This window comes from Pagrus pagrus, assembly GCF_965226575.1.
Source record: "Pagrus pagrus genome assembly, chromosome: 14".
NCBI classification, from domain to species: Eukaryota; Metazoa; Chordata; class Actinopteri; order Spariformes; family Sparidae; genus Pagrus; species Pagrus pagrus.
This window is the reverse complement of record NC_140198.1, coordinates 27,792,998-27,812,585: the sequence shown is the minus strand read 5'-3', so window position 1 is coordinate 27,812,585 and position 19,588 is coordinate 27,792,998. Positions and strand designations below refer to the sequence as shown.

The window sequence follows — 19,588 nt, the reverse complement described above, 5'->3', positions numbered from 1 at the left end:
ATTAGATCAAAATAGACAATAAAGCAGGGTATGATTTAGGACATGGTAACTTCGTGATTGATAAGTAGTTACCACGACAACCATCAATCAGGTTAGGAGTAACCCGTATGCTCCCCAGTTCCACTCTCTTGTCCAAATACAAGTCACTTCTGGCTGCAAAGAAAACAAGTTGACGATGGCCACAATGTCAAACTCGAGGCTTTAAAAAGGTTCTCAAACCAATGGGTGACACTGGCTAAGACCCCCGAAGATGAACTCCCCCACCAGCAGGTTGATAGTTTTGTTTAGCTTTGACAGAAATATCACATTAATTGTTGGATGGATTTCCATTAATCTTGTGACTTTTCATTTATCATCATCACCAGGTCAAAATTTCAATGTTTACAATACTTATACTGGTTTATAACTAAATACCTGTAAATCTAAAGACATTCCCATGAGCCTCAGCTTTACTTTGTGTTTAGTGCTGATTAGATTAACAAGCTAAACTACATTGTGACCCCATGTAAATATTGCTATTGTGAACATGCTGGCATGCTGATGTTGGCAGTACAGCACAGAGCCATGAGAATTGTTACATGATACAGAAGACATCCAACCAAGATCATGTTAAAAAGGCTAGCACAAAGCCTGCTGACTTTTTGACAGGATGAAGGATGTGAACTCTGGTGTCAAAGTCTTGTCCTGCATTCGCTTAATCATCTGTCACTGTCACCCCGTTCATCTAAGCTATGACTGACAGCAAATTTCCTGAAGTGGCTAAAAAAAAAAAAATTCTTCCAGTAAACGCAATCCATGCAGCAATTACATTTACTCACATATGTATTTGGAAAAGCAAATTGGTAGTATATGAATGTATTTAGTTAAAAATGGACAGGCTGGCATTCATTACTGTGCTAAGATACGTGCAGTAACAACCAGGCTCATCCTGCTCACAGATATACTGTACATGCTAATTGTCAGACAGTAAGTACTGTATTCATGTTGCAGAGCGCCCACTTAGAGGCCCATGATAGACATTTAAGCACTTGGGAAAAGTCTCGCTGTCTACCTTCTAACTCCCAGTTGGAGGGCATCTCTTCTCTCACACTCTCCTCTCTATATTTCAACCTAATTAATGTCAAAACGGACTAAAAACAATTAGGAATCTGTCTTCTTAAGTTGTTGATTTCTTTTTCATTCTCCTCATTTCATCTTATTGAGGCGAGCGGAAACTCTTAATGGCTGGTAAACATCTTTTGATTGTCTGGATGTCTCTCAGGACTGAGTGTACTGTAGCTAAGTGGAGAGGAGAGAAGGGGAGGAATAAATCAGTGTTTATCAAAACTAAAGAGTGGAAGAACTGAGGACAAGATGTGTGAGAGCGGAAAGCTGTTAGCTGCTGCTGCCGGCTGCGAGCCTTCTGCTACAGCAGCAATTCTTCAAAAGTCTTAACGCCACCCACAGGTGACACTGTATGAAATGCTGTACAACTTTGCTGAATGTGGTTACCATGGAATTTTACATGAAAGAGATGTGGCAGTTAGTAAATAGAGGTGCCATGCTGGTTTGAATGAGAACATTTGGTAAACTTTTTACCAAGTTAACAGAATTCTTGAAATATGAGGGCTGTGCAAGCTCTCACACCAATAACATCTGTGCTGAATGACTGCAGCTTCCTCCACACATATTCAGATGAAACAGCTTTTTCCAGATTCACAATTAGATCTTCCTACATTTCCACATTTCCATTTCACTCACTCACACGCGTAGTCAGACACCAATGATGATAAGACACTTGCCACGAGTTGAGCCTCAAATTCCAAAAATCCTAAAAGGAAATTAAATGATGCGACTAGGTAAAATCACAAAAGTAAGGCATTTAGGTGTTGCTATTTTAGTCAATGCATTTGCTATCTTGACTGTACAGCTCAGTTTTACACTCACTTTCATGCCTGTTTTTTTTTTTTTGTTAAACATGGTAAGCTTTGACTGCCTGAGGGAATATAAACGGATCGTCTCCTTTGGAAGCAGTTCTTGTTTTTGTGAAATCTTCTGCGACTTTACATCTGTGAAAGTTTGATATACAGTTTTCAAGAGAAACCATGGGTGGGCAAATTAAGAAATCCTAATTAATGTCACTGATTAGGGTAAATGACAGCTTCCACAGAAATTTAAATTACTGATAAAAGAACAAGTTTTTTTTTTATTTTGGAGGGAATTAGTACTCATAATGATCACATGATTGTAAGAGAACTGCTGCCTGTGACTTTGTGATTTATTATACTTCATTATTATTGTTCTTTCATATTTATGAACAGGTGAATGTACGCTCCATCACAGCGTTGTTGTTTTTGGTGTCTGGGTGAAGAAACAGCTGAGATGAGAAAGGATATATTGGAATATGGCGACACGACGTTCACACTGCAGGCCTTCACACACAAACAGAACAAACTTAATAAACAAGGTTATTATAAACATATTCATTCTTAATGCTTCTTAAATAATACATACCTTGGTTTGGATGACCATTATTGGCATTACAATGTTCCTCTTGGACTCTAGTGTACCAACATGTTAACAAATATAACACAATGTGACATAAAAGTACCCAATAAATAAATACTAAATGAAAAAAACAATGTTGACCTGTAGCAAGTAGTTTTGACAGTGCTGACAGTGAGAGACATTCATAGAGGAAGGTATCGTAGCAAGCTTTTTAAGTGAAAGTGAAAGTGTATTTCCCCTCTTCAGTAAAACTATCAAATGGAATTATGTGCAATCTCAAGGAGGAAATGCCAGGGGTGAGTAAACTACACAGTAAAAAGGCAAAGGGAAGTTTGAGGAGCTACTGTGACCGACCATTCACTGACATAATAAATGGCAATGCGACTCCACTTCTCCCCACTATACAAAAGCTAAGCCAAAATATCCCAGACACAAGCGCTGCCATCTTGCACTGGTGATATCACTTGGCGCTACAAGTTGTCTGACCCTCTTTTAATTTAATTACACTGATAATTATACACTGATGGTGGTGGCTGCCATGCAAGGGGCTGACCAGCACTGGAGCAGTTTGGGGTACAGTATCTTGCCCAAGGACACCTCGACATGCAGAGTGGTTTCCACTTACCGTTGTTACGTCATTTTGTTCTCAACAATGTACATCAGTAAAGATTTTCAGTTTGTATAATTTGTTCATCAAGATCTAATGTGTGATTAAAGTGTTACCTTAATTTTTTTTGAGCAGTGTATTTAATGAAGATTCACAGGGTCATTTTGTTGTTTCACTTTCTGGTGTGACCATGATCTTGACGACCGGAACACATTCTTCTCTTTTGGTTGAAGCTGGCAGCCTCCTGCAGGCTCATCTACTGCATTGCAAGCTAACATATCCTGCACTAGTCTATACGATTTAGACAAAACTGACCAACCCTTCAATCCAGGTCCTGGTGAGACAGCAAATAAGCCTGGGGACTCTCTCTTTCTCTCAACTAATGTGGAGAGTCACTGGGATTAGTAACTGTAATATAATTACTGAAGGTTAAATTCCAATTAAACAACAACAAACACAGTGAATGATGTTACTGTGAGGTGTCATTCAGTAATACTGCAGAATACTGCTAGACTGCAGAATATTTACAAGCTAATATGCAAGGGCGAAAACCTGATTTTGAACACCTTTAGTTGCAGTGTTGTGGTCAAATTAGCTTCCTAGCTTGCTGACCAGTGACACAGAGAGTCAGAGACAGTGTGTGTGTGTGTGTGTGTGTGTGTGTGTGTGTGTGTGTGTGTGTGTGTGTGAGAGAGAGAGAGAGAGAGAGAGAAACAGACTCGATTTGTTCAGATTGGTTTGGCCTGCACACAATCTCAGGCTGTATATTTGCCTTGTGGAGAGACATGCCAGAACAGTGAAGCATCTTCCAATAGGACTCTCCCCCTGAAAATATGATTAATGAGCTGACAGCCATCAACCTTCACAGTCCTCACTGCTTTCATCCAAGGCCAATAAATGTGCTTTGAGCAACAAATACAAAGTCTTAGAAATGGTGACACTCCCAGTGTGAATCCAAAAAGGAATTTCAACAGCTGTCTTTTGTATGTGCATGTATTTTTATAATATCAAAGAGAACTACCCTCTGGGCCAAATATGCTGCAGTGACACAATTGCAAAGCAGAGCACATGTATACAGGAACACACATATGCAAATAAAAATGTTTGAGGGGTTTTAATTGCATAAGGCTGAAAACTAACTATGGCATAAGGCATAATTATGTAAAGATTAACTATTTTAAACCATCTGGATGAAAGCTGCGATCTCGAGCTGTTTTATAGGTAATGCATTATTCAAGGAGCTTATTGGATTTTATTTAATTGAGTGGAGTTTTGCTTTAACCATTACTCTTGGAGCTTAGCTGAATTCCATCCTTTTCTGGCTTTTAAGTTCTACCAGACAATAAATGCTTTCAATCAAGTTTTTATGGGTTGGACACTTAAGCCATTAACCAAATAAAGTATTCATTGAAGCTTATGGCCAATGCAATTTTTACTCACTGAATTAGGAAGATGAAGTAAGTTCACAACCAAAGTGACTGCCTTTTATCAGTCCATAAATTAGCAGTGCATATCCAGAGAGCCGCACATACCCAGTCATCTGTGTCATGTAAGTGTTTGTTTTCTGTAATACTCATTTTGATTACAAGAGGCATTGCACCACTGCCTCATGTTCTAAATAGGACTAAAAGCATTCATGTTTTCCCCCAGGGAAGTTTTAATTTCTCCGTGCACACTAAACACACATCTATTGAGTTTTAGCAGGTTGTGTAACATTGCTGTCATGTCTTTACTTTGGTGAGGAATGTGTTATAATTTGCGCTAATCTGCCATCAGTGTCACGGGTGGAATATTGTGTATTATCTGACTTGGTGATAATACACAATATTCCACCCGTGACATCATAGTTTATGGTTATAATGGTTACTGTCAGTTGCAGCAGTTAGAGTTCAGTAGTTTTGTGTTTTCTTATGTTTTATGTTTAAAGTGCCATTATAAAACCAACAGTAGTAGTTACCAAGGGGCTCCAGTAGGGGGTAACAGTTACAACTGTTGAGCTGCGTTGTGTTGGCTTTGTCCTTTCAGTCATGAGGAAAGTTTGTGTTTTTGTTGCATGTGAGTTCCTCATAATAACAGCTAATGGTAACCTGGGAGTAAATGTGTTCCTAATTTTTTTCCTCACTTGGTTTCATGAAAAAATAAAAAATTCTCCTAAAAAAAACATTTCCACGTTTTCACAGACAAAACTTTTTTTCACCGGTTCTTAAGTCATAAACACAGGGGAGACAGTCAAGATCAGACTTAGAAAATGGATCACCAGAGAAAAAAATAAATAAAATACAATTCTTAGCTTGCCCCTCAGGGCTTCTGTTGTCATGGCTGACATTGTACCACCAGAAAGAAACACTATACTGCAGAAATACCCTCTAAGATCCAAGTCGCCTAAAATGAGTGCAGAGCAGCAGGATGGAGAGAGGAAAACAGTCGCGGTTGTGAAACACATTCATCATCAGAGCCTACACCTAGCTTGATTGGCTGTAAACAGGTCACATGAGATGGAGGATCCATATTTTGCTTTCCTGATCATGTCAGAATCTAAACTGAAACCACTTTGAACACTGAAACTTTTCTTGCTCTTTCTGCTACTCTGGTTCTTACTGGTGGGTGTAAGCGTGGCCATATTTTTCTTGCCTCCCTCCACTGTCTCCCTCCCAGTTGTTTATTTTAAAATGTTACTATTTGCAATTCTTTGATTTTCTACCTCTTGCATATCTGACCTTTTTATTCCTTCCACCCGACAAGACCACTCAGGTCCTCTGACCAATTACTTCTCTTTGTCCCTTGGCAGAAGCTCAAGGGTGACCACTTTCCCTTATGTGGGTCCCAACTTGTGGAACAAACTGCCCCACCACATTAGCTCTGCCAACTCTACTGAGTCATTAAGCACAGCTCAAGACCCACCTCTTTTCTTTGACTTGAGTTCATACTTATATTGCTACTGCTAAATGGTCTGATAACAGAAGTTTTTACTTCTTTGTAACGCTCTTTGAATGAATGAATGCAAATTTATTTCGGACATGTGAAAACAAAACAAAACAAAAAGTTAAATAGGTTCAACAAATGAGCATAATAAATTCTGCTTTTAAGTTCAGAGGTGCATCTTAGGCTGAGGTGTGGTTTCCCTGGAGGGCTGGAGCAGGACACACACACCTGCAGCAAATCTCCTCACCCCTCGGTTAAATACCTTGGTCAACTCTACAACTCTATTCTCTATCCGAGTTAACCATGTTCTTCTCCTCGTCCTCCCCGGTATTGGCTTCTCCACGCTCTCCACCAACCAGCCTCCTGCCTACGCACCTTTGGCACCAGCCACACTCCACCCGAGACTCCCCTGAGCCGAGACGCTCTCAGGACCCCGTCTACTCTGTGGTAACCCCGCACCTTGACCCAGCCAGCCACTAAGCTTCTCTGCACACTCTGGAGCTTCATGGCCTCAAGTAACCCCTCTCCTCTCGGAGCCCTCTTCACCTGCTTCAACGAGTTACTCCTGAACTGCACTATTATCCCTGATTGTTGAATAAATCACCTTTATAACCTTTGCCTGTCTGATTGTCCGTTTTTGGGTCCATCTACAAACCATCACACCTTCTCCACAACTCAGTTATTAATCATAATCAATTTACTTCCATTCCTGAACCTGTGTACCTTCTTACGCTCCTATCCAACTATATGCAATTCTACTGTATATACTATAGTACAATTAATAAGTCACATATTATATTAATATATTTACATACACACCCATGTTGGGCGGCTGTAGCTCAGGAGATAGAGGGTCTTCTAGTGATCGGAAGGTCACTGGTTCGAATCCCGGCTCCCCTCAGTTACATGTCGAAGTGTTGAGCAAGATACTGAACCCCAAATTGCTCCTGCAATAGCCTTGCATGGCCGGCTCCGCCATCATTGTGTGAATGGGTGAATGTGGCAAGTATTGTAAGCGCTTTGAGCTATAGAAATGCAAGACCATTTACCATATATACATATGTGCTGAACACATGTACATATACTGTACATACCTACAAGCGCACACATGTACATACATACACTCACACACATACAAATATATAGCATATAATATAATATATATACATATATATATTTATTGTCACAAACCGGGCCGCACGGCCATGACAAAGGAAGGAGATGCACACAGGAGACAATTTACTAAGTATTTATTGACGGAAAAGTAACCTAAACTAATCATGGCGTGTGTAGTCAGTGGAATCACTGGAATCAGTGGTGTAGGTGGATGCGTGAGTGGAGAAGTGTGTGTGTAATGTTGTAAGAAAGGAGTACAGAAACCCAAATGCCAAACAAAAGCCAAACAAGGTGTCTCTGGGAGGAGAGCACCCCTACTGAGCTCCAGGAGAGAGTTACAAGCACCCAGACTCTCAGAGCCCAGGTGGTGCCAATGCTGCTGACGACCCTGCTGATGTCAGAAGAGGGATAGAGAACAGGAAAGGTCGTTACAATATATATACATATGTGTGTGTGTGTATATATATACATATATATATATATATGTATATATGGTTCTGTGTTTTAAGAATTCTCTATATAGTGTTTTTTTTCTTTCTGCAGGCATTTTGTAATCCCATGGACTGTGAATATATATATATATATATATATATATTTTATTGATTTGTTCTATTGGACAATTTTTATTACATAACAATTTGAATACCCTTAAGAATATTTAATATGCTTTGTCAAGGTTTTCTTCTTTATATAATATTTCCAAATTTTGGCTCTAATTCAAAGTCCATACCCTTCACAGGTTTGATCCAAGCTTCTCATATTGCAATCATGTTAAATGGTTGTGCGAATTGCATACATATTCCTTAATGTTGCGGAAGTTTGATACAGGCTTCTACTGCTAAAATGATCGATAGTTTCTTATCCGTCTTGATGGTCCTGTTGAACTGGCTGAACGGCCACTCTGCTCTCTAGGAAGGCGAGTCTCTTGTCCTTTTTGGTCCTTCTCTTTGGTCAACTTATGTTGTTTTTAATGTGCTATAGAAATAAATTTGACTTGACGTGACTACAAGGTGTGTCCAGAAGGGTATCCACATCATAATTTGAAACAAGCCACTGACCAATTTGCCATTTTTAATACATTGGGAGTGAGAGTGGGCTGGCAGTGCATACATACAGTATTTCTATAATCAAGGGGTATGCACTAATAAGTGCATACCCCTTGATTATGTTGCCCAGTACAAAATCTAATCACTGATGAGCAGATGTAGACAGAGAAGGTTTCATCATCACAGGAATGGATCATGTGGGATACAACACCTCTGCACTGGGAGGAGTGTTAACTTTAGCATAAACACTACAGATCTGTGAAAAATCGCAGTATGCATGGTTCTAACCCTGAGTCTGCTTTATCGCATCATGCTGCTTGAACTTAGAAGGACACAGTTCATGATACTGATCACTGATCACCCAAAAAACAATAAATAAATACTTAATAATAAAACGTGTCCATGAAATTAAAGGAGATCAATGAAACTGGTAGGACTCTGCTAGTCAGATCTTAATAGGTCAGTTGAAATGACTGAATCTAGTCATGCAGATATATGGGTTTTATTTATTCAGATTTTGTGATGTCTGCCTCTGATTTCTGCTTCCAACCTAATACATGTAGGTAAAGTGACATGTATTTGTAGTGTTACTTGTGCTGAATGATGGTGTCAAGACTGGCTTATTTTCCCATTGTTTTGGGTCTAACAGATCCCACCTTTGAATGAATTTATAATTTTTCAAATTATATATATATATTTTTTTCTTTTCTTCTGACCTTATTAAAACCCAATTTGTAGAAGTGCAGTGAAGGAGTAACCCTTCCCTTTGCCAAAAACTGAGCTTTTACATCTGATGAAACTGACAACACAATACACCAAATTAGAAAACATAAAACAAGAGCCCTGTTTGGCTTGGGTGTGTGCATGTACGGAGCATACTTTTGCACAGTTACACCAGATAAGGAAATGTGTTTCTTTCTCTCTTTTCACTGGGGTCAATTAGTCTACAGATTAGTCTACAGGGTCTACTGTCTATTGTAGTCTACTACAATTAGTCTACTCCCCGTTATGTGAATCAAACAGAAGTCGTAATAGACTGTGTTGGGATTTGGGAGTGGAAGTGCTGCAAAAAGTCCTGTCAACACCAATCAAATACAGATACAGAACATATGAATATCCATTGTGTATCTCCATTTTGAAACTCGGGCCTCAGTTTTTGTGTAAAAGACTAACACTCATAAGCATGTTGTAAAATTTGGACTTTGGAGCTGTTTACAGGACCAGGGGTTAAAAAGCACTTTGAATAAACTCTACAGCAGTTTCTTGTGATAATCCATAAACAACTATAGCCATGCTGCACTGAGTGGTCCAGTAAATTTCACTTCAGTTCATTACACATTAAAACACTCAAGTTTGTGTTTCGACTGGCAAAAGCTGTGGATGGTACCAACTGGACAGAGAGAATTTTCACTTGCGCAACACAGAGCAACTGAAGTTGTTTTATTTTTATTTTGACTTGCATGACCTGAACCTTTATTCCAGTAGTCTCTCCAATGCTTTAGGTCTTCATCAATTTGAACCTGACAAGAATGTAATGCAGCACAAAAGAAAGAAAGAAAGAAAGAAAGAATTTCTGCAAACCAGTCCGTGTACTATAGTGACATTTCTACAAAACGTGTCACATCACGTTCACATGACATGTTTATGACCTGACTGTCATAAATATATTAGTTGAGGAGATGGTGCTCGTGACTGAAGTGAGAAGGCTGCGAAGCCAATGACAGCAGTTGGAGGTGTTTTCATCATTTCATCATTTATAAACTTGACACCACTTGATGTTTTTAAGGAGACCTTCGGACAATTTCCAATGATGTTCGTAGCAACAAAACCATGTGTTTTTAACAAGACCTCAGGGCATCTCCAGCCGTGCTTGTAATACTTTAAGACAAAAAATGATCTTTTCCTCGCCCTAACCAAGAGCTTTTTGTGCCTAAACCTAACCAGATCATAAGCACAGTCTTGTCAAAAGATAAAGTTGACAAGACATGTAAAGTAGAAACATGAAGAAATGTACCACTGTTTACAGAAATGAACATTGCCAACATTTATTCTGGAGATTGGATTGAGTATCTAATCTGAACCTCGCTTGCCTTCTGTGTATCAGCCTCTTCTATATGGCTCCTGCTCCTCAACCCTGTCCAACTGCTGTAAAGCCTCCAACAGCGTCCCGCCATCAGTGTCAGGTGCCAGGATGACTCCGGCTCCTCAGCAGATCTCTGCTCCAGAGAGTGTCCATTCGCCATAATCTCTCACACCAAGACCGGATGTCAGCTCCCAGCTTGGCTCTCACCATCCTCCCCTGGCGACACACATGCACACACACACACACACAAACACACACACACCGTCCTCCCCTCCTCCCACCCCCTGGGCAGGACACATGAAGGCTCTCCTATGCCTTTTTGGCTCTCTCTCACCTCCTCTGTCTGTTCTTCACAGTCTGTTTATTCAGCAGCTCCTTGGCAACACATTCACAGCTTCACAACCCCCTCTTCCAGCCTGCTCTGTTGGACAAGCAGCCCATCCCTGCTGCCCACCTCTGCTTGAGACAAGTTTCTGATGCACACAGACGCATGACCTCAACAGCACCGAACCTCCTACCATGTCATTTTGCCCTCTTCAGCATCATTTCTCTTCACTGTTAACCCTCTCTCTCTCTGTTTAGTACTGCAGCACAGAAAACATATTTCTGTGCACTGGCAAACATTATTTACATCCAAATAAAGCTTCAAATCTGTTTTGCTAAATCTACCTCATCAGTGTGAGAAAACAACTTATTCCTCACTTTTATATTGGAACCAGAGCAGGACCTCACGATGTCACAAGGAAATATTCATGGTTTGCAGGACATGCTGGTCTCTTAAGCCAGGAGTCTCAAACCAAGGGCGTAAGTTTGCATAGGGACCATAGGGACCATAGGGACAAGTCACAACCAAAGTTTGGGAAAGACAGAGTTGTCCCTACCAATATTTTGATATATTTTAATATAAAGATTTTTTTTTTTTACATAATGCATTGAATATAATATTTTTCGCAAACTCATTCGTAGTATTAAGCATATGTAGAGAACAATTTTTCCGACGTGCCCTCTCATCGCAATCTTCAGTGTAACCTGCAAGGCAACACGTTTAGAGATGCTGCCATTTGATTGGCTGAAGTGTAATCACGTTCTCAGCACATGAAGGTATCAAAGCCCCTCTCGTCACCTCTTGTGAAGAAGATGCGATGTGTGGCAGAGTTGCTGAACGAGCTGGACTGACGGTAAGATATCAGGCTGGCTGCTGCAGACTGTGCTGAGTTAAATGCACCAGGAAATCATGAAAGTAAATCCTCACATCAGTATATTTCGTTTGGTCTCAACTTTTTGCCTGTGTTTCTGCTTTGTAGATAGAAAATGCCACCGAAAAAGAGAAGGGACATACGAAGTTTATCACCACCCAGAGAGTAAGTAGCCTAGCCGCTAGGCTGTTGTTAGTTAGCTAACTACCCACACAATGCAAGCCTCCTAGCCTAACATTAACACTCATTCTACTATGGAAAAGTGTTATTAAGGTGTAAGTGTAGTGAACGTAGGCTAGTATTAAAGCTAACTGACTGTGGGTGCTGTAATGTTTGCCGGTCGAGTTGAAGAGAAGTGGATGTGGTCCCACACAAATGCAAACATGCTAGCCTAGTGTAATATCACCAGTCTTCTACTGTGTAAAACATAACTGGTGTGTTAGCAATTACAAGGGTTAAACTCATGAGTAGCTGGCTAGTAACTATGAATCACTGCACACAGTGCAGAAAAACAGCAGCATGGAGCTACAAATGTAGAGCAGGCTGATGATGAATCAGGAATAGAGTTTCAGGTGAGGTGTTGACAATGTCAATTAGCAATTTTGTTTGGAATAAAAATGGCATGAGCATTGCAGTTCTTTGTTTTAGGATGCCTTGCAGTTGTAACCTATGAATCTCATCATCATGCTGGTTATTTTGAAAATAAATGTTGGATTTGCATAATTAAAGGTGTCAAGATGTTATTCTTCAAATGTTATCCAAATGTTCTTTCTTATAAGTTTGATATGTGTAATGCATATAAAGATGACATTTTATTAATTGATGCATTATTTTGAAATATATTCAGGAAACTCAGACATCTGGTAAAGACATAGTGCAGGTTGAGGAAGCAGCAGCTGGACCGTCAGGGCTTCAGGTGAGGTCTTAAAATGGTTCTGTCATGAGATATCAGCAATGAAATTGAAGGATGTTTGGGTTTTATTTTACACTAGCATTTTTTATCAGGAGATGTTTTTTTTTCTCTTTTGAATGATAAACAAAGTTGGTTCCATAAATCCTAAACCTTGGCTATTCCTATAATATGCAAAAGTTCTTTCTAATAAGTTTGATAAGTGTAATGCATATACTTATCATATAAGGTCTACATTTTATTAATTGATGCATTATTTTGAAATATATTCAGGAAACTCAGACATCCGGTAAAGATGTAGTGCAGGTTGAGGAAGCAGCAGCTGGACCGTCAGGGCTTCAGGTGAGGTCTTAAAATGGTTCTGTGATGAGACACTACCATGGCTTACTGTCAATGTACACGTCTTCCTGTCTCGTGAATTGTTATGAACGGATGCAGGTGCAGACTGGTTTAAGTTTTCTTTGCTCTTTAGGACACAGTCAGTGTGAGCGACAGTGACCCTCAATCAAGTCAGTGTAGCAGTGTCCTGGACATGGGGAGTAAGCCGTACCAGCCTGATCCAAAATTCATCGAAGTACAGCATCTTCCAAACAAGAAGTTACAGTTACAGGAAAAGTGGTATAGTCAGTATCCATGGCTGCATTATAGTCCTACATTGAAAAAGGTGCTTTGTTTTGAGTGTGTTAAAGCATACACCATCAAAAAGACCACTCTGGAAAAAAAGCATGACCAAGCCTTCTGCTTAAATGGTTTTTGTAACTGGAAAAATGCTGTTGACAGCTTTAATCGCCATCACACCAGCAAGGCACACAATCATGCCGTTACTACGAATGCACTGGAGAAAACCCCAGTTCACACCCAATTACAAAGTGTAATGGCTAAAACACAGGAGGAGGCAAGGCACTGCCTTTTGAAAATCCTGGGATGTATGAGGTATCTTGCAAGACAGGGGCTAGCCTTTCGAGGGCATGAGGTGGGTGAAGGTAATTTGTACCACCTTGTTAAATTCACGGCAACAGGTGACCCTCTTCTGTCCTCTTGGTGTACCCGTTCACATGATTATATCAGTCCACAGTGCCAAAATGACTACCTGACTTTGTTTTGTAACACGATTGTGAGGGGACTTGCCTCACAGATCAGATCCCTGCCAGTGGTTCAGTTTTCAATTATAATGGATGGCACTCAGGATGTGCAGGGGAAAGAGCAGGTTTCCATATGTTTAAGATATGTGGATGAAGACCTAGTGCCACAGGAAGTATTTGTGGGTCTGTATGAGGTGCCAGGGACAACTGGTGAGCAGATGGCCAAGCTAGCTCTTGATGTGCTCCTTAGATTGAATATTCCAATCTCTTGCTTGCGAGGTCAGACATACGATGGAGCAGCCAATATGGCAGGGAAGTTCTCTGGAGCACAGGCAGTTTTGAAAAAAGAACAGCCACTAACATTGTATGTGCACCGTGGTGCACATTGTGTGAATCTTATAACACAGTGTGCTTGCAGCGCCTCTCCCTTACTACGTGACGCACTGCAGTTGGTCCATGAACTAGGAACTCTGAGTAACCAATCAGGGAAGTTCAAAGGCATCTTGGGTGGACATGCAATAGAGGGGCACACTAAAACTGTAAAACCTGGCATGCAGGCTGCTGTTGCCTACGTGAGCTCTACACTTCAAGGGAAGAGAACTGAGGAGAAGTTTGCGGAGGTGTTTGAGAAGGCAGTTTCTAAGATTGAGGATCTGGAAATGGAGCCCATTCAAATTACATACCTGAGAGCTCCACCCAGGAGATTTACTGGTGGAGCTAGCCACCACAAGGCAAAGACACCTGCGGAGTTCTTTAGGGTAGAGTTTTTCAAGGTGTTGGACTGTTTGGATGTGCAGTTTAAGGAGAGATTTAACCAGCCAGACTTGGAGAAACTTAAAAAAATTGAGAATATTCTTCTCACAGGGAAAATAGAGGATATCATTGTACCATACTCGGAAATAGACAGGGTTTTTTATGAAGGAACAACTTCCGATGTTTCTCTCAAAACATCCAGTCAAGTCTACTAGGGCTGCAACGATTCGTCGACGTTGTCGACAAAAATCGATAATAGAAATTGTCGACAATGAATTCCATTGTCGACATTCGTCGCTAGACGTGTTTTTCCAACAGAGTGAGGCATCTCACTTCATTACAATCTCTGCCGAGTCGCACATGCGCAATAGCGTCTCTGACGAGCGGCAACGTACACAGAAATGGCGGCGTCCAACACAGCAGCTGCGCGCACGAAAACTTCTAAAGTTTGGGAGCATTTTAGCCTGGATATGGCGAATAAAAAGATTACTTGCAAGGTTTGCAAAGCAGACCTTGTGTATCATGGCAGCACCTCGGTGATGCACGAACATTTAAAGAGAAAGCACGTCGGGCAGTTGAACGAAACGGAGTCCGACTCGCCTCGGTAAGATTCAAGTTTTGATGTACATTGTACATTTTATAAGCGTATTTTCGCTTTAAAAGAGAGCTTTAACGTTATGCCTGACTGTGCCTGACGAACGTATTTTAAATTAAATGCATGCAGTCCGAAGAAGAGAGCCACCTTGGACCCCTTTCTGCAAAAGAAGCAGACGTGCACCCCGCAACAGGCGACTGCCCTCACTGAGTCAGTGTTGCAGATGCTCATCTATGATATGAGGCCGCTCTCCATGGTTGAGGGTGCCGGGTTTCAACAGATGATTGCCCAGTTCAACCCAGAATACGTCCTGCCATCCAGAACCCATTTCACCCACTTGATGGAGCAGAAATACAGTAAAACGTTTCTGAAGGTAATTGTTTAAAACACACACACACACACACACACGGTTCATATAAGCAATCACACATTTCACTTAAGAGCAATTATATATTTCATATTAGCAATCACAAATTTCATTTAAAAGCAATTATATATTTCATTCATAAAAGCAATTATATATTTACATATATATATTAAAATAGATTAAATACATAACTTAATTTTGGTAAAATCATAGAGTTGCTGCAATTATTAAAACTGTAAAACTTGTATGTTGAATAGTTTCTGTTGACATGTAGGTTTTTGCACGTTAAATATTTACAAAAATCAACTTTTGTGTTTAAAGGTAAAGGAGACATGCACTGACATGTGATGTTTGGACCAGCCGTGCCACAGGGGCATATCTTGGAGTTTCGTGTCACTTCATCACCAAAGACTGGCAAATGAAGACTTTGAACCTCGCCACTCTACCTCTGGAGGAGAGGCACACTGCTGCGAACATCATGATGTGGATGGAAGAGGTGATGGAGAAATTTGACATCTTGCCTAGCAAAATTAAAGCAATAGTACATGACAACGGGTCTAACATGGTGGCGGCAGCTCGACTCCTGGAAGAAAAACACAATTGGTCTTCAGTCCGCTGTGCTGGCCACACCCTCCAACTTATCGTCAACAGTGCCCTCAAAGAGCCCAGCATCAACAAAGCTACTGGTGCTGCAAGAAACTTAGTGGAGCACTTTAGGAGAAGTGAGCTGGCAAATTCAAAACTAAAGAAGAAGCAGCAGCAAATGAACACCGCAGAGCACAAGCTGATCCAGGATGTCAGTACGCGATGGAGCAGCGCTGGCCAGTCACTGCAACTCTCTCTGACCCTGAGGTAACACCAAGAGGCAAGCACTACTTTGACCTGAAACCAGAGCAGTGGGTGCTACTTGAAGAGCTGGTGCAAGGGTTGGGGCCTTTTGAATGTGCTACCGTTTTCCTCAGTGGACAGCAGTATGCTACTTCTTCATGTCTTCCACAGCTGGTCAAAGGGCTGCAACGGTCCATACAGCAAACCCAGTATGAGACGAGCTCAGGAAAAGCCTTTCGAGCCATTGCAGGAAAAGGAATAAGTGAGAGATGGGAGAATCTTAACACTGTGTCTGCAGAGAGAGACAACCCACTTGTTCTTGCAGCTGCCATCGACCCAAGATTCAGAAAGATGAAGTTTATCTCACCTGAAGATGGCACAAGGGTGCAAAGTACAGTTGAAGTTCTCGCCATAAAAGAAGCAAAGGCCAAGACTGGGATACATGATGACCCTGAGCTACAGCAGAAGAGGAGGGGTCATGTCCCAGGGGGAAAGTCAGCGCTGGATAACCTGCTTCAGTCTGACACTGACAGTCTGAGTGAGGAAGAGGAGGAAACCCTGGAGGACAAAACAATCCAAATGGTGAGGAGGGAAGTTCAGATGTTTTTCAAAGAGGCACCAATAGCCAAAAAGGATGACCCTCTCAGCTGGTGGAGAGAAAATGAGGGGCGTTTTCCCACACTGTCAAACCTAGCAAGATCTCTTCTGTGCATTCCTGCAACATCCACCCCGGCAGAGCGAATCTTCTCAGCAGCAGGAAATATCTGCTCCCAGAAGAGAGCAAGCCTCACACGAGACCATGTGGATATGCTGACTTTTCTTAGTATGAATAAACTGAACGACATAGCCTGAGCCTCATGTTGATTTTAAACCTGGTCTGTCCACCATGTCAGGTTTGTGTCCAGGTTGTATCACACAGTCCATGTTTTCAACTTGAATTTGGACAACTCTGAATGCTTTTTCAGCTGTGTATCTACAAATGTCAGTTGTTAAAACCGTTAGATTTCAGACTGTTGAGAATTGTAAAGTTCTTTTACAACTGAATGCACTTCACAAAATGCACTTTATATTTTTTTTATTTAATGTTTTACTGGTGCTAATGTGCCCTTGGTTTACAGGAAAGAAATGTTTACTTGATGTTTATTTATTATTTATTTTTTATAAAACACATTTGCCTGTCCTTGGACAGAGGTTTATTTATTTATGGATTTATGGCCTATCAGCAGCAAAGTTGAATAAAAGATGCATTTTTCATTGAAGTACCCACCTTTCTTGTGTTTATTATCATTTGCCACATAATTAAAGCAACCTCATGCTAAATTTAAGAAAAAATTAATAATTATCCGATTAGTCGACTAATCGTTTCAATAGTCGGTGACTAGTCGACTATTAAAATAGTCGTTAGTTGCAGCCCTAAAGTCTACTAGGGAAGCAATGTCAAGAGAGGTAAGAGGCCTGTTTGATGAGGTGGAGAAGCTAGTAAGGGTGTTGATGGTTGTGCCTGTGTCGTCAGCTAAAGCTGAGCGAAGCTTCAGTGCCCTAAAAAGGCTAAAGACATGGTTGAGGTCTACCATGTCGCAACAGCGCCTTAACAATGTCAGTGTCCCTACCAAAGCTGAGACCAAACTTACGCCCTTGTCTCAAACTCAAATTAGCTAGGGCCACTGCTTGTATTGTCATCTTGTAGGAGGGCCACTACACCTTTCATGTACTACAAGAAAGTGCAATATTTGTGAAAATGTGGTTTTTATTTTAATTATTAACATTAAAGTACAAATATGTAAACAGCAGTTTGTATAAATTTTTAGATTATTAGTTTTTAACAGTTACTGCAAATATTTATTTTCTGTTAAATAACTTGAAACCTTGCACTGAACTAAAAATGATATACATTTTTACACCTGGCAGCACTTCTGCTCATATTTTGTTCACATGTAACAAAAAAAGCAAACATACAGTAAGGATACTTCTGTATGCATGTTAGTTTTTAACAGTGAAAATCGTTTTTCCTTACAAATAACTTATTTAAACCTTGCACTAGGGCAGCTGTTACACTGTGGTTGAGCTTACACCAGTTAAATTACTATGCAGAGTTGAAAGCTGTTCTGTATTCTAATATTATAGTAAGGCACCTTTTAAAACTGTTAACTTAAGATAAATAACAGTAAATGACTTCAAACAACATCTGTTTGCATTCAAGTACACCTCAAGCAGTTATAGGCTTTATGATTTTTGTCAGTCAATTGCAAAGGAGCAATAACATTGTTATGGCCATGGAACATCACGTTTATTTGTATACTGGACCAACTTTCAATAACAAAGTAATTTAAAGGGCTTTACATAAAACATGAAAGACATTATGAAAGGAAACAAACAACAAGACAACATTATGGTAAAATATAGAAAGATACATTTGAGTATGATTTAAAAGAGTGAAGTAAAATGAGATGACAAAGAAGTTAAAATAGAATAAGACAGATAAATAGTAAGAATAGTAGCCACGATGATGAAGGTCACCTGACTATGGATGACAGCCAAGGTCACCCTGAATCTGCTTACCAGAGAAATTAAGGACTGGTGTATCACCTGCACACAGGATTGGTCCTTGGCTTTTGCACTGCAACCAACTTGAAAGAGTTAAGCCGGCTTATTTGTATGCAGATTGAAGCGGCAAGGTTGGTTTCATCCTTGTACTATGATGCAGGTATGTCAGGTTATTTATTTCATGAATCAATAACTAACAACAACAATAAATACCAGTCCTCTGGTCAATGACAGGCCTCTCATGTCTGGTCACTGTGTTTATCTTTCTGCCTCTGGAGGGCACTTCATGCAACCCACTCTTGAATTACGCTATGAATAAAATTGATAACCATTATAATGACTTTCAGATGCATGTCGTTTAACATTTCCAGGTTTATTTTTCCTGCTACTCTGGGCAATTATTGATTTTTGTTTCTGGGCTGTATGAAAGTCAAACAGCAGACTCTTTGAATTTGTCAGATTCAGAGTTACAGTACACTCTCATTGCAGGATATTGCACTGAAGATTTAGATCAGAGTCTGTTACTGAACTTCAGTATTATATGGATATTTAGGGAAAAATCCATCCAAAAATCTGAAACACAACAATATAGTATAGAAGCAGAGGTTGCATGAATTGAGATTGCTGTACAGTACAGTTTTCCTTTATTCGTAATTAGTTATGTTATGAACTCTGTCATGCCCATGCAAATGTCAAGCCGCATAATTATGAACTTAAGACAGCAAAAATAACACTGTAGTGCTAGTGACGTGTAGTGTGTTGGCCTAATAGGCCACCTCACCACAATGGTCTAGCGCAGCACCCACAGTACTGCTGACGCTGCACCACCTGTCCATCTCACGCTCCATTTTCCCATCACTTGTGAACAAGAGATACTTAAACTCCAAGTCTATAAAACATGTTGACCAGTTGGGCAAACTCCCATAACCCCCCTCAGCAAGATTGAAAGGGTAAAAAGTTGGACCGCTGTTCTACAACCAGGACGGAATCTGCATTGTTCCTCCTGAATCTGAGGTTCAACAATTGGCTTAAGCTTCCTTTCCGGCACCCTG

General features: G+C 40.4%; 1 protein-coding gene across 2 annotated transcripts; it reads left to right on the top strand.

The window, feature by feature from the left end:
• Window positions 1-11,378: 11,378 nt before the first annotated feature.
• Window positions 11,379-15,239, top strand: LOC311269406 (uncharacterized protein). Of its 2 annotated transcripts, XM_084373541.1 has the most exons (5): window positions 11,379-11,439; window positions 11,566-11,622; window positions 12,305-12,373; window positions 12,641-12,709; window positions 14,927-15,239. In XM_084373541.1, the coding sequence occupies exons 1-5, from the start codon at window positions 11,404-11,406 to the stop codon at window positions 15,005-15,007; spliced, it is 312 nt and encodes a 103-aa protein (XP_084229667.1). In that variant the 5' UTR covers window positions 11,379-11,403; the 3' UTR covers window positions 15,008-15,239. The 2 variants fall into 2 exon arrangements, 1 of the variants encoding a protein (XP_084229667.1); XR_014624086.1 differs by lacking the exons at window positions 11,379-11,439; window positions 14,927-15,239 and adding an exon at window positions 12,840-14,018 and having other exon boundaries at window positions 11,448-11,622.
• The last annotated feature ends 4,349 nt before the right edge of the window (window positions 15,240-19,588 follow it).